General features: G+C 36.4%; 2 protein-coding genes across 2 annotated transcripts; both read right to left on the minus strand.

The window, feature by feature from the left end:
- Positions 1-239: 239 nt before the first annotated feature.
- On the minus strand, positions 240-1,668 carry LOC119192319. Its single transcript, XM_037446136.1, has 3 exons — positions 1,270-1,668; positions 677-755; positions 240-498 (listed from the first exon to the last, which is right to left on the minus strand). Exons 1-3 carry the CDS (start codon positions 1,377-1,379, stop codon positions 367-369), a joined length of 321 nt encoding a protein of 106 aa, XP_037302033.1. The 5' UTR covers positions 1,380-1,668; the 3' UTR covers positions 240-366.
- A 175-nt stretch (positions 1,669-1,843) lies between these two features.
- Positions 1,844-12,376, minus strand: LOC119192318 (IQ and AAA domain-containing protein 1-like; the record flags this gene model as incomplete). The annotated part of the gene is made up of 13 exons (XM_037446135.1): positions 1,844-1,850; positions 2,333-2,456; positions 3,589-3,688; positions 4,324-4,472; positions 5,456-5,619; positions 6,607-6,716; positions 7,036-7,186; positions 8,661-8,818; positions 9,071-9,238; positions 9,501-9,651; positions 10,369-10,517; positions 11,431-11,545; positions 12,285-12,376. Coding segments are annotated over 13 exons (1,638 nt in total), but the record flags the coding sequence as incomplete, so codon positions are not given.
- Positions 12,377-12,670: the final 294 nt, after the last annotated feature.

The raw sequence follows: 12,670 nt of genomic DNA on the forward strand, positions 1-12,670 counted from the left end.
GTGTTACTATACTTAACCCAATAATCCCACAAATCTACATAATAAACGTAAGTATACAAAATCCACAGAGGAAGTAGCTACTTGGTCGTGGTCTGCTCATTAGCGACTGTAATAAAAATAATGTAATACTATACGTGAAATGAAAAATACGGATAAATTCAGAAAATGTTTATTTATCATTAAGCACTTGTTTTACACGAGTTGACATAATACATGTATGTTTTTAATTTTTAAATTATGTTAGAACAAGAGGTTCTACAACAGCGATCCTCAGGACAGAGGGTCTACGCCCTGTGCCTGGACATCGACAGCATGCTAGTTCCGCCACTACGTTGAAGTATTGAAGCCCTCCAGAGCTACGTGAAGCTATCCAGCGGCTTTCTGCTTCGCCATTTTGCGATATGCGACGTCCCTGTATTTATTGATGATGTCGTATTCCAGTCTTTCGGTCTTCAAGTAAGAGTTCTCTATGAAGAAGTCTGTGTATTCTTGGTATTCCTGAAAAATTTAGGAATTGAAGAATTTTGTAGTGAAGGATCCCCCCTGACCATGAAGGCTGCAAAGTTTTTGAAACGTTGGAAGAATATAATAATTAAAAAAACCGCGAAAAAGTCCGTATGTAACTTTTAATATATCACCAAGTTACAACATATGTTTTATTTTATGTAAAACTTACTTCTCTGGTAATAGGTTCGATTTCTTTCTCCAATAAGGCCTCCAAAAACTCAGTGGGGGACAACGGAGTGATATTCAACCTAAAAAATAGAAACCAAAATAATTTTTGATTCTTAACCCTACACGCAACAAAGCTGGTCGAATTCCTGAGGCCGTAGCTATGATGCACTTTTACAATCGTTAAGGCTCATAGAAAACAGATAAATGAATGTCATTCTCACACATAACGTTAGAGTTAACGATTATAGTAGAGCATCTTGGCTACTCTGGGTAACTTTCACCAGATATCTTTTATTCCCAAAGTTATAGTGATCTTACATTTATAGATGTAACTAACTTCGCCCACGTGAAACTGATTTTCCGGGATAAAAGTCCTCTAAGCTAAGTTAAAAAGTAGCCTATGTCCTCCCCAGGCTCTCAATCTATTTCATTACCTTATTTAATCGAAATCTTTTCGGTAGTACAGACATTCAGATTGCAGACAGACGTAGCGTGGGACTTTGCTCCATAATAAGTATGAAGACTTGAATTAGATAATATATCTGGTGAATCGATTTACTATGCATATAATTTCCTAGCTATATAAATACTGACCTCACAATCCTCTCAGGAGTCATGACTTGTTGGTACAACTCTATAAGGACCCCGAATCCGTATCCTTGTAGGAGTTGGGCCAGTGACTGCACGCAGTAGTCCCTCGGCATGCTCTAATGCTATAATTAATAGCTTGCTGGTGTGATAGCAACGGATATAAACTAAACTGAGATGTTAGTGTTTGGCACTAATGCGGCGACTGCGCAGTTGGGACTGGATCGGACCGTCGAGAATTTCCGAAGGTTTAAAACCCAAGGACATGTACCTATGACTGTTCTAAAGCTATGTATGTATTCTTTGGGAATTATCGCTTGCTTTGACGGTAAAGGAAAACATTGTGAGGAACCTGCATACCTGGGGGGTTCTCTGTAGAGATTTCGAGGGTGTGTGAAGTCTACCAATCAGCACTACGCCAGCGTGATGGAATAAGGCCTCATCTCTCTCAGTAGTACAGGAGGCCCGTGCCAAACAGTGGGACAGTATATAATACAGGGCTGATATTATATTATTATACACATGCATCAGGAATTAAGTTTGACAACCACGTCAAGTTATGGCAAATGAATGATGTTATTCAACATCTGCTCGAAGTTGTGGGATATGAGAAGTTCTAATAGGAATTTTGGGGGTAAGAAGTAACATTGACAACTACTTTCTTTTATTATTTCGTTGAAGGTTTGACAGATAAGTCTTGCTGGGAACTATCTCAACTTCGTCGCTCGGTGTCGAAATATGTACCATTGTCGCTCCTAGTTTGGACTACTTAGTTGCGTAGGCAAATGTGAGAATCTCGTTTATCCAGTAGTTGTACTAATATCAAGTACCTAACTAAGAATTGTAATCACGAATCATACTGTATTGTGGTTCTATATTAGTCTGAATAATGACACTGTCTATTTTGACAATAGATTTATTTATTAAGACTACACACGTAAGTATAATCAGACATGACCAGGCCGACGCTATCGGGACGTAAAGTGTGCGGAAGTGACAGTGGCCGGAAGAACGCAACATAGTGATGTCACTTTAGTAAGCTGAGACTACATCACTATGTAACACATACCTCTGTAGTTTCTCGTAGAAAAACTGCCGCACTGTTGCGTAATCTGTGTTCGGCACTAGAATCATTTCGTTAAACATGGACACCATGGGCTTCGCCTGGGTTTCAAACGGATTCGAACACGTAGCTGTGGTAAATAAAGCTTATTTTATCGACAGTCAAAGATACGATACGTGATAGTCATTTTGACATTGAGTTAATAAACGAGAGGACCAACTTGTCTTTTTCTCAGCTAACATTGTGCCAACAATTATGCGTGAATAAGGAATATTTTGTTAATAAATGTCAGTTTTACTTTTTTAATAAATTAGTAGTTTAGTGCAAATATGAGGGTAGAGTATTTCTGACTGAAATTGTGATGACGCTGTGACGAATTCTCTTAAAGTGATAGTGGCATTAGGGCATGTGAAATGATAATTATTAAATTGATATTTATTTTGTTCAAACTAACATATTTTTATTTTACGTCTACAGTCCAAGTAACTTATTGTAAAGTGTTATTTTCAAGAAGATAAGTATGTGGTTTCATTTAGTAACGCAATGTCAAAATGAGCCTGTGTATTTCGCTCTCTTAATAAAACAATTACCTATTCCGAAATTGTTAAATTTGTGGCAATCGTCAAAAAACTCATTTCTGTTTGCAACATTTTTTAAGTTGCTATAAAATTAAAATGGTTAAAGAGAGGTAATTAAAAAATTAAACCTATAGCATGAAAAAAAAGGAAAAATAAAAAAGGTCGCAAACAGAAATAAGTTTTTGGACGATTCCCAGAAATTATCAATTTTGGAATAGGTCATTATTTTACTAAGAGAGCGATTTTACTTCTTCGTAGGTGTTGCTTGCGGCCTCGCCTGCGTGAAATTCCTGTCCCCATGCATTTCTCATAGTAAAGTCCCACTGTCTACTTCTCTGGGGTAAAAGTAGGTTATATTTAAATCCAAATGTCTATTTACGTAGCATATTATTTCACATACTTAAGTCGTTCGGCGTTTTCCTTTTAGTGATTCCTGTGTTAGCTTCTAACAAATCTCCAAATATCTTCAAAAACATATCTATACCGATATATAAAACACTTTGTTTGAACACGCTAATCTCAGTAACTAAAACTATTCAAAATTATTTTCATTTCTAGGAAGCCATATTACCCCTGATTGCTATAGGCTACTTTTTATCCTTGAAAAACTTTTTCACACAAGCGGAGACACAGGCAAAAGCTCGTATAATTATATTGATAAGGCGTAAGGTATTACAAACATACCAATAAAAATTATTTTATCTTCGTTTGGTAGAGTCTTCAACAGTTTTGGTAAAGCAGTCTTCAGCGGCTTCATGTTCAAGACTTTGTCTAACGGTGAGGCCTTAAATAATAGTTATAATTTTATTTCACCAATAATTAGCCACTATTATTAGAAACGCTTTAAAACGTTCTTAAGATTAATTAAGTATTGGAAATAAACGTTTTTGTTTTATTTTGTTGTTAAATTTAGAGTTAGATTATATTGATAGATGTAAGTGTTTTGGCCAAGTGCTGTAAACATTCATTAAATTTATAAATAAATAACAACTGTGATAGACCTGATAGATAGTAATCGCCTTAATCTAGTGTCAAGCAACGATTAGTTGGATGTTTCGTTCCTCGTCAGGTACCAAAATTATGCATAGCTAGTATAAATCTAGATCAGCTGACGTTTATATCTAGCTTCCCACTTAGCTACTGTACAGTCAACTACAAAAGTAGCTAAATAAATTTGAAAATTCAAATCACCTTTATACTTTTCTGTCTCTATCAAATATAGTGTTTTTCTTTACTAAAATATACTTCATAGGATTCATATTATTTTTGAACAGATTTTTTTTATTGAAGTAAATGTATAGAAGCGTTAAGTTTTAAATTTATTTACTACTTTTGTGTCTGACTGTACTGGATTTTTCAAATATGCTTTCCGTTCTGGTACGAAAACCTGACAAGTATCAAATAGTGGAATTAGTTTACCTTTTTCGAGAACATTCTCTCAATATTCCTCATGTAAATGACGCAGGGCTGAAACACCCTCGCAGCCTGGAACACTTGGTTTATAACCTTAGCGGGTTTCTCTAGCACGGCGCTGAATACTTCTGGCGTTATGTCTATTTTTATTGCGTCTGAAAATTATTTTATGGTAATTATTTTTTTATTGCTTTGAATGTCGAGACGCTTGCCGTTCGCCTGATGGTAAACAATACGACCGCCCACAAGTAGTATATACAACATCCAACACTTTGAATCCCAAAGTATTATTAAGTATTCCACTGCGCTCGCCATCCTGAGATATGAAATGTTAAGTCTTATTATGCCAGTAATTACACTGGCTACGATGTCCTTCAAACCGGAACAGAACAGTTATTACACACTGCTGCTTGGCGGCAGAAATAGAAATTGCGGTGGTACAAACCCAAGCGGACTCTCACATATGAGAGACCTACCACCAGTAAAAATCTTAAATTGCTTCCGTAGTCTACTGACAGCGGTTTGTCGCTGCAAGCTATGAAAGTGTGGAAAGCGGTGCAGCTTATTATTGCAATGGGTCCTACGTATACTACATAGTTCAAGAGAACTCTTTGTTTTGAAATTTTATACCTCAGTATTTCAAAAAATCTATGATTTCTGTTGAATTATAAAAGAAATTTACATAGTTTAGAATGTTTTAATAGCTCTCCTGTAAAGTTGTGTTTTTGAACGTGTACAAGTATACGTAGGACCCGTGTATTGATAAGACTTAAGCGTTGTTTTCCAGCAAAATAAAACTGTAAGATTCACAATACAAGTTCCATTGCCGCTCATCATTTTGTAAAGGTGAAGTGTGATTTTCACGGGATTTGATCAGATTGACGCCCGGTTTTTAATCTCAATATCATTAAGCCCAAACAAGGACTCGATTCCGAACCCTCAGCAATTCAGTCTCACCGTAATACGACTAGTCAGTGAGTTAGTTAAACCATTTCTGCATTATGCGAAAATTATTTTATTGCTGCGATCCAACTTTGGAGCAGAGTAAGGTTATGATGGTCTTTTACCAAATTCTAGGAGTTTCTGCCAGTTGTTGCCTAGCTTGGCGCCAGGATCCTCGTTTCCCTTGACTACTTACTCAACTCCCCAGCGACGCAATCGACCAGAAACGACTTCCCGTTCCTCGCTGGACCTAGTAGCAAGACGGACTTATTTCGCTTGGCCCCAGCCTGTATCCCAGATGCAAAAACACACGACAATATTAGACGGGTTTTCATATCTCCGTAGCCTGGTGGAGGGAATCTGTTGACAAGTTTTTTGAGTAAAGATAATGAGTCTACAGAGTAGGACTTGACTATTGGAGCGCCGGTCTTGGCTTCGTGTTCAGCATGTTCAAATATAAATTACAGCTTTAATGATGAAGATTTTTTTTATTGCATTTGAATGACGTGACGAACGTGTTACTGGTCTGATGGCAAGCGATACGACTACCCAGTAGTAAAACCATCCAGAATTTGTCATTATAGAGTACTGTGTAATACATCATTGCATTCGTTTTCCTAATTATTGATTCGTTATTGATTTCTAAGTCCATGCGCTGCGATGGCTTCACCCGCGGCCGCACCGCGCCACGTCCAACGCATAAATAATATCTTAACATACGATAAATAATATTTTATCTACAAACTATAGTTTCTTAAAAGGCACAGGATTTTCCTTGTTCTCAAATCAGCAAACACATTTTTTGTCCATATTTTTTAAAAACATGTATATTAAATGAATCAAAAATAAATGAGTTTATTACAATTACTATACTTATTGTTGAAATAAAGCCGCTAATTTAAATATTTAATTATAACAATATTATACTATATTCATATGGAGCTATAATAAATATCCCCGCATACAAAAAACCACTAAAAAGTAAAAAAATAAAATGTATTTTTCCTTTATATTTATTAAATACCTAGTAATATCTATGTAGTTTGATCAAATCATCGTCGTGTCGGGGTCGAACCTTGGACCGAGAATGTAAAAATACTTACCTTGCCCGTATACAATAGAATCTGATGGTAAATGATCACCCCCTCTGCAACCACTAACAAACCCACAGGAATTCTAGGAGGATTCCTAACGTTTTCAAAGGAGGGATAGACTGGGAAGGGAGAAAATAAATAGGGTCTTTGCATTCAACTTATCGGACAAGTTTCCACATCACTCCAGTGTGTCAGAGTACGTCAGTATTACCTCCATATCTATGTCTACTCTACCATTTCCAATGTTTCTTACTTAGCAAAAGGGTCCATCAGATTCATGTCGTAAGCTGCGTAGTTCGAGTCCCCGTAAATGTCTTTTATTTTGGCTTTCGGTCTCGATATTATACCCAAATCGAATAGTTCCTGAAAATAAAATTACCTTTCACTAATTAGGTTTTATATCTTTTTTAAATATCTGATCTCTGGAACAGCACTAAAGCGTAGTAAAGACGCTGTCAACTTGTCCAGAAAATTATATTCAGACCGTTAACTGAGTAAACTTAGTTATATACTATGTATAATTGTATCAGCAATGCAAGTTAGGTCTAGTTTTCGTCTAGGCTTAGTTTTAGATCTGCGCAACCCATATGAGACTAACTCAAAATAAAATATTTTAATTCACCTCATGTTGCGTTTGAAATCCCCGACCCTGTCAATTTATCAAAAAGTACTTTTATCTCACCTCAAACCCCTGGAGCATGGTATCATCCATATTCAATGGCTTAGGGATCGACGCAGGCTTGGGCTTCTTCCGTTGGTTCAGTTTTGGATACTTCCATCCCACGTTCTTGTACATTATTTGGTGCATTTTCACCAACAACTTTTGGTCCGCCCTAAAACCGCAGAGGCTAAATAAAAACCAGACAAAGAGACCGACCAAGGGCAGTGTAAGTGTACGTACTTAAAACCCTGTCAATGCAATTAACTATTTTCGATACCGCCGTTTTCAATAAACATCTTCAATACCATCTCAAGAATAAACCAAATAAAATAAGTCATTTATAGGTCAAAAAAGCTTTCTTCCAATTAGTCCATTTTCGCTATGGACCGAAAAATCGCTGTTGGTAATCGTTTATTCAAATCGGCGGTTAACAGTCTATTGGACTTTAATTTTGACTTTAATACATAGGAATTACTTTTACAATTCCTAACTAACGAATCTACCTCTGCAGGCGAGGGTAGATCCTAAATTCCAACTCCCAAGATACTGTTTGGAGTTAATCTATTATTACTAGTTTTCACGATGAAGGTAAACATCATAAAGAGAACATAACTAATAAGGTAATTTCCTAAGTTTGATTTTAAATTGAAATTCATCTGTGACATCAGTATCAAAATTTGTTGAAAAATAAAACAGTTATTCGTGTTTTAAATATTATTGACAGTAAAAGAGGGGGCATAGTCGCGCTGTCGCTTTCTTATACATGTAACATTGTGGCAGGTTACACTTAGTGACGTCACAGTTTGTTATTACTGTTATTTGACAGCTACCCCTTCCGCAAAATTACAAAGCTTTATAATTTATTTATAACTGCGTAGATTTTACAAAATATATTTTTAATAAATATATTCAAAGGAAGTTGTCAACTACCCTATGACTACTAAAAAATATATAACCTGTAGTCTACCACATTACTTATGGCATGCGTGATAACTGAGGTCTGCCACGGTGCTGATACCTCTCATGGAAGAGGCCCCGTGCCAACCGGATACAATAATATATACACATAGCAAAAACTGGCCAATGAACTTTGTTTAAAGAAAAACCAACAAAAACACACAACATTAAAACGCTGTAGTTCAAGTATTATCATACAGCGGTCTTTGTTATACTGCCACAGTAAAATGTAGGATTGAATACATTTTGAGGCTTTTTATGACTTAAATATAAAGTACTTTCTGGTCGAAGGTGTGCTGGCGGCATATCTAATGGGAAGGCAGGTGACGAATTAGGGCATCCACTTTTCTCTATGAGTGTTCCATCCAATGATGTGATAGGGGGCGACACTAGTCATATCGGACACAAATTCCTGACTCCAGGCTGATACTGAGAAAAAAACTATCCAATGTGTTAATCCAGGATATAGTTTAAGCCGTAATCCGTGCAGTTGTATTATCGGCAGAAATCAGCCATGTACGCAGGAGATATTATAGTGCACAAGCGTGCGAGCAATACACAGTTGCACTCTCTGATCCTTCCTCTCGTAGACCGGTGAGATGAAAATACGACATGACCGAAAAGAGATTAGGCGCAGAACCAACGACTTTAAATATAAAATCATTAATTGTGAATAAAGCATGGGTTACCTCATCAGCTCGTCGACGTAGACCCTGCAGTCCTGATGCAGCTGGCACATCAGGTCGTCAGTCATGATGGATTTGATGTATCCATACACATTGTCCCTGCACTGATGCGGGGGAAACTTGTCATATATCGACCACGCCGCGCGGTACTTGTTTAGTGCCTGGGGAAGAAAGAGTTTGTTTCGTTTTCATAAGTATAGTTTTGAATGTTGATATACAAATCTTGTGTATTAGTACTGATGCCAATGTTTATGAGAAACATTTATTTTGTCTCATTTGTATATTTCCTAACAACCATTTTATTGCGTACATTTGTTTTGAAAAATAGTCATTTATTTATTTTTTCTACTTTCTTCTTCTCATTTACAAACTTAACCTTTGCAAACATCGCCCTTCTATAGATATATTTTTACCTGCATCAAACTCTCCATATGTTCAGAGCTCTCTACTTTATACCCAATGTCAGCAAAAGGGTTACATCTCAACTTGAACAGCTGTTCCGCTTCTCTCTTCTGCTGTTCCTTCTCTGCTTCTGCCTTCAATGCTGCATCCAGCTTCGCTTGCTCTTTTTCCGTTTTCAGCTAAAAAGAAAAAGTGTTCTATTCTAGCGAAGATATATACTGATCTTCTTTTTTCGCATCAAAAGATTTGTCTTATAATAATTGTAGTGACTTAAGTTCTTTAAGACGAGACGATTTTACGAGATGAAAAGTAGCTCATATCAATCAAGATTGTAACTATCTTTGAGAAAAATCTAAACACAATTATTTAAGTATTTCAGGGCTGAAAATATAGCAATTGAACTTGTATATTTCGCATGTAAATAATATAGATGCAACGTACTTGTTCCGGTGTCTTTCCTTTCGTAGCCGCCTCTATCTTTTCATCTTCTTCCCTCTTCTCTTCTACGGTTGGGTATTCCCCGCGCAGCACCAGCATGGTCCCGCCTTCGATATCGAACGGATATTCCGGGAAGAACCCGTAACCGTAGTACCTTGAAAATATCGAATTCCATCGGTTTCTTTTTGATCAAAATACGATTAACTTGAATATGATAAACTGCCTCGGTGGCGTAGTTGTATTACGTCATTCCTGCAATGCTTAGAACTCGGGTTCGATCCCTAGGTTGGGTAGTGACATTGGGTTTCTCTACTCAGTATCAGCTCTAAATCTATAATTAGTGCCCGACATGGCGATAGGCTCGTCTTCTATTACACTCTGGGATAGAATACCAACAACGAAAATTGGGTGTACCAGTTGCATTTCTACCTAACTTTAGGGATAAAAGACATGAGTGTGTGCATGATTAACTTCCGAGTACATTTTTTATACTGCGTAATGACGAGACGATGTTTCGTATTTCGAGTATCTATCTGGGTAGAGGGCATTGGTTTGTCTATTTCTACCACAAATGTTTCAAATAATGTTGTATTTCACCTTGAAGAATGCTTTGATCAATGTTATTATTAGGTATTAAATATTCGACAGATCTCGTTCAAAGCTAAGTGTATCTATCTGACAAAATTGAAATATGATGTGGTGTTACTGCTAAAAAATGGTCAATCGTTAACATTATGCGAATCATGAACTCATTATTTGCAATAGAAAAGTACATTGTATTAGTCAGACCTTAAGGTTCAAACTCGAAACTTCACAACGCACGTACTACGTTACCACTCTACCGTTGTGATACTGTAGTGTTCTCACTAACCACTCTTTAAACCACACATTTATTTGATCCGTTATGTCATCAATCTGGTTGTTTTTCTTAAACAGGATCAATCTCTTGTTTTCTCTTTCCATCTCTTTATTATACGTCTCTTGTAATTTCATTCTTGTTTTGCGACGTCGCTCGTAAATCTACAGGAAGTTCGAAATAATTTACCTATACCATAAATATAATGCCTCTTTTTAATTTCAGGAGCAGGCACTAGTAATGCGCCCAAGTTCAAACCAATACCTTGTAAAATGATATGTCATATTCATACTGTCCCACTGCTGGGCACGGGCCTTAACTACTGAGAGGAGTTAGACCTCGGTCCACCACGCTGGCTTAGTGCGGATTAGCAGACTTCACATACCCTCAATATTCTTATACAGAACTTCTTAGGTTTGCAGGTTTCCTCATCGTTAAAGCAAACGATAACGCACAATACACATAACTATTAAAAAGTCAGAGATTCGTGTACTTGGGTTTTGAATCTGCGGACATTCGTCTTAGCAAACTAGTCCCAACTAAGCTATCGCCGCTATCAAGAGTAATAAAATAATTAATATAAAATAGTTTATTGTCAAAGACTGCTTGCTTTGCTGATGGTAGGATATTTGTATCCGCGCGGATAACGACCACTGCATATAAGGAATAGATAGACCCCGCCATAATGGCCCCAGTAAGTGTGCCGCGTACCGAGATCCGCCTGTGCATATTGTTTTAAACAGGCAGGTATAATTATGTTCACGCTCTATCTAGACCTCAATCATTAAACCATCTGGGCCCTTATTCTGTATGATAGTGTAAACGCGTAACGCGGCCGTGTCATGTTATCTCCGAGAAATGTGCGTGGAAAGGTATTCTGTAAGTCAAATTTCTATAGTCCTAAACATGACGCGTTGTGTTACGTGCTTGTTACGCACTGTTAAAATAACGTGCGGGATAGAGAATAAGGCTCCAGGTGTAGAGGAGTCACATTGCCGATCCCAGTATTAAAAAAAAACGTAAAATTTTTATAAGAGCTCAAGCCAAATTTCAAACGGGTCTGTTAACTTTCGTTACCTTGTTATTCTCCTCTTCCAAGCTCAAACGTTTCTTAAACGGGTCCGCTATGTATCCGATCAGTATGTCTTCTTGGATTTTAACATTATTTTTCCTTTTTACTTTCATATACAGCCTAAAGATTGAAGTCCGATTAAACTTAAAAAGTCTTAACATGTATATTAGATAAAATATACCGAATACCCTATTAATTCTTTCACGTATGATGTTTTATGTTATTATTTTTAGAAAACAACTGTCCATAAAACTTAATAAAAGTTGCGGTTTACCCTCAGGTAAAACAATAATAAAACAAAATTGTATATTATTTCGAAGGGAAAGCTTCTCGAAACGTATATTTCTTTACGTACATAACTTTATTAATGCTTAGGTTTAAAGGAGACTTATGTTCAGCAGCGGACTTCATATGGCTGATGATGATGATGGAATACTTAACCATTTCAAATTAATCTCTGTATAGATTTTGAAGAAGAAAGAAGTTTATTGTTGGACAAAGATAAAAAATTAAAAACACAAAATCCTACATAACATAAACAGTTATTGCACCAACAATGGGCCTCCCATTCAGTTATATACTGCAATACTACCTATGTAATACTGCAGCGCTGGTTTTCAATGAGATGCCCATGTGGCGTACAGACATCAAATCGGTATACAGTAGTTAGTGACTTAACAATTAAAAAAATTAAAAAAGTGAATTTTATAGTTTATCATCGCAACAGCTTAACCTATTTCAATAACATGTAGACAACTTGTTTAAGAAAATAGACTGGCATGGACAATTTCTAATCTTAAAAAATACAAATGTAATTATTTGGGAGATTCGTGAAGGTAGATTACAAGCAATAACTAACCTATAAACTCTTTGAATTAACTTGGCAGCTTTATTTTTAATGTGCAGCGGAGCTTCTGGCGTTTTATCGGCGTAATACAATTTTCGCAGCCGGTTTTATTTCTGCAGTATTGGACGTAATATTGTCTGAAAACATCAAGAGTGTGTCGATGATTTAGCAAAGGAAAGGTAGTTTTAAGACAGGGAAAGACTATAATCAAATATGCATTTATTGGTTGTAGGTATACGAGATGCAGTCTAGTTGTACATTCAGCTACAAAAGTAGCTGAACAAACTCAAAAAATTTATATTACCTTTAATCATTTATGTTCGCATCAACAATCGTTTTTATTCACTAAAATTAACTAGATAGGGTTTACATTTACTTAGATAAAGAAAAAATATTAT

The sequence above is a fragment of the Manduca sexta genome, unplaced genomic scaffold, assembly GCF_014839805.1.
Source record: "Manduca sexta isolate Smith_Timp_Sample1 unplaced genomic scaffold, JHU_Msex_v1.0 HiC_scaffold_261, whole genome shotgun sequence".
Lineage (NCBI taxonomy): Eukaryota > Metazoa > Arthropoda > Insecta > Lepidoptera > Sphingidae > Manduca > Manduca sexta.

Bases quoted from the DNA above. Each gene is read 5' to 3' on its own strand.
- LOC119192319 (XM_037446136.1), bottom strand. From the start codon at position 1,379: ATGCCGAGGGACTACTGCGTGCAGTCACTGGCCCAACTCCTACAAGGA. The intron at 756-1,269 runs GTCAGTATTTAT...TCTATTTTTTAG, and splicing joins ACTCCTGAGAGGATTGTGAG to GTTGAATATCACTCCGTTGT. The intron at 499-676 runs GTAAGTTTTACA...TAAATTTTTCAG, and splicing joins TCGAACCTATTACCAGAGAA to GAATACCAAGAATACACAGA.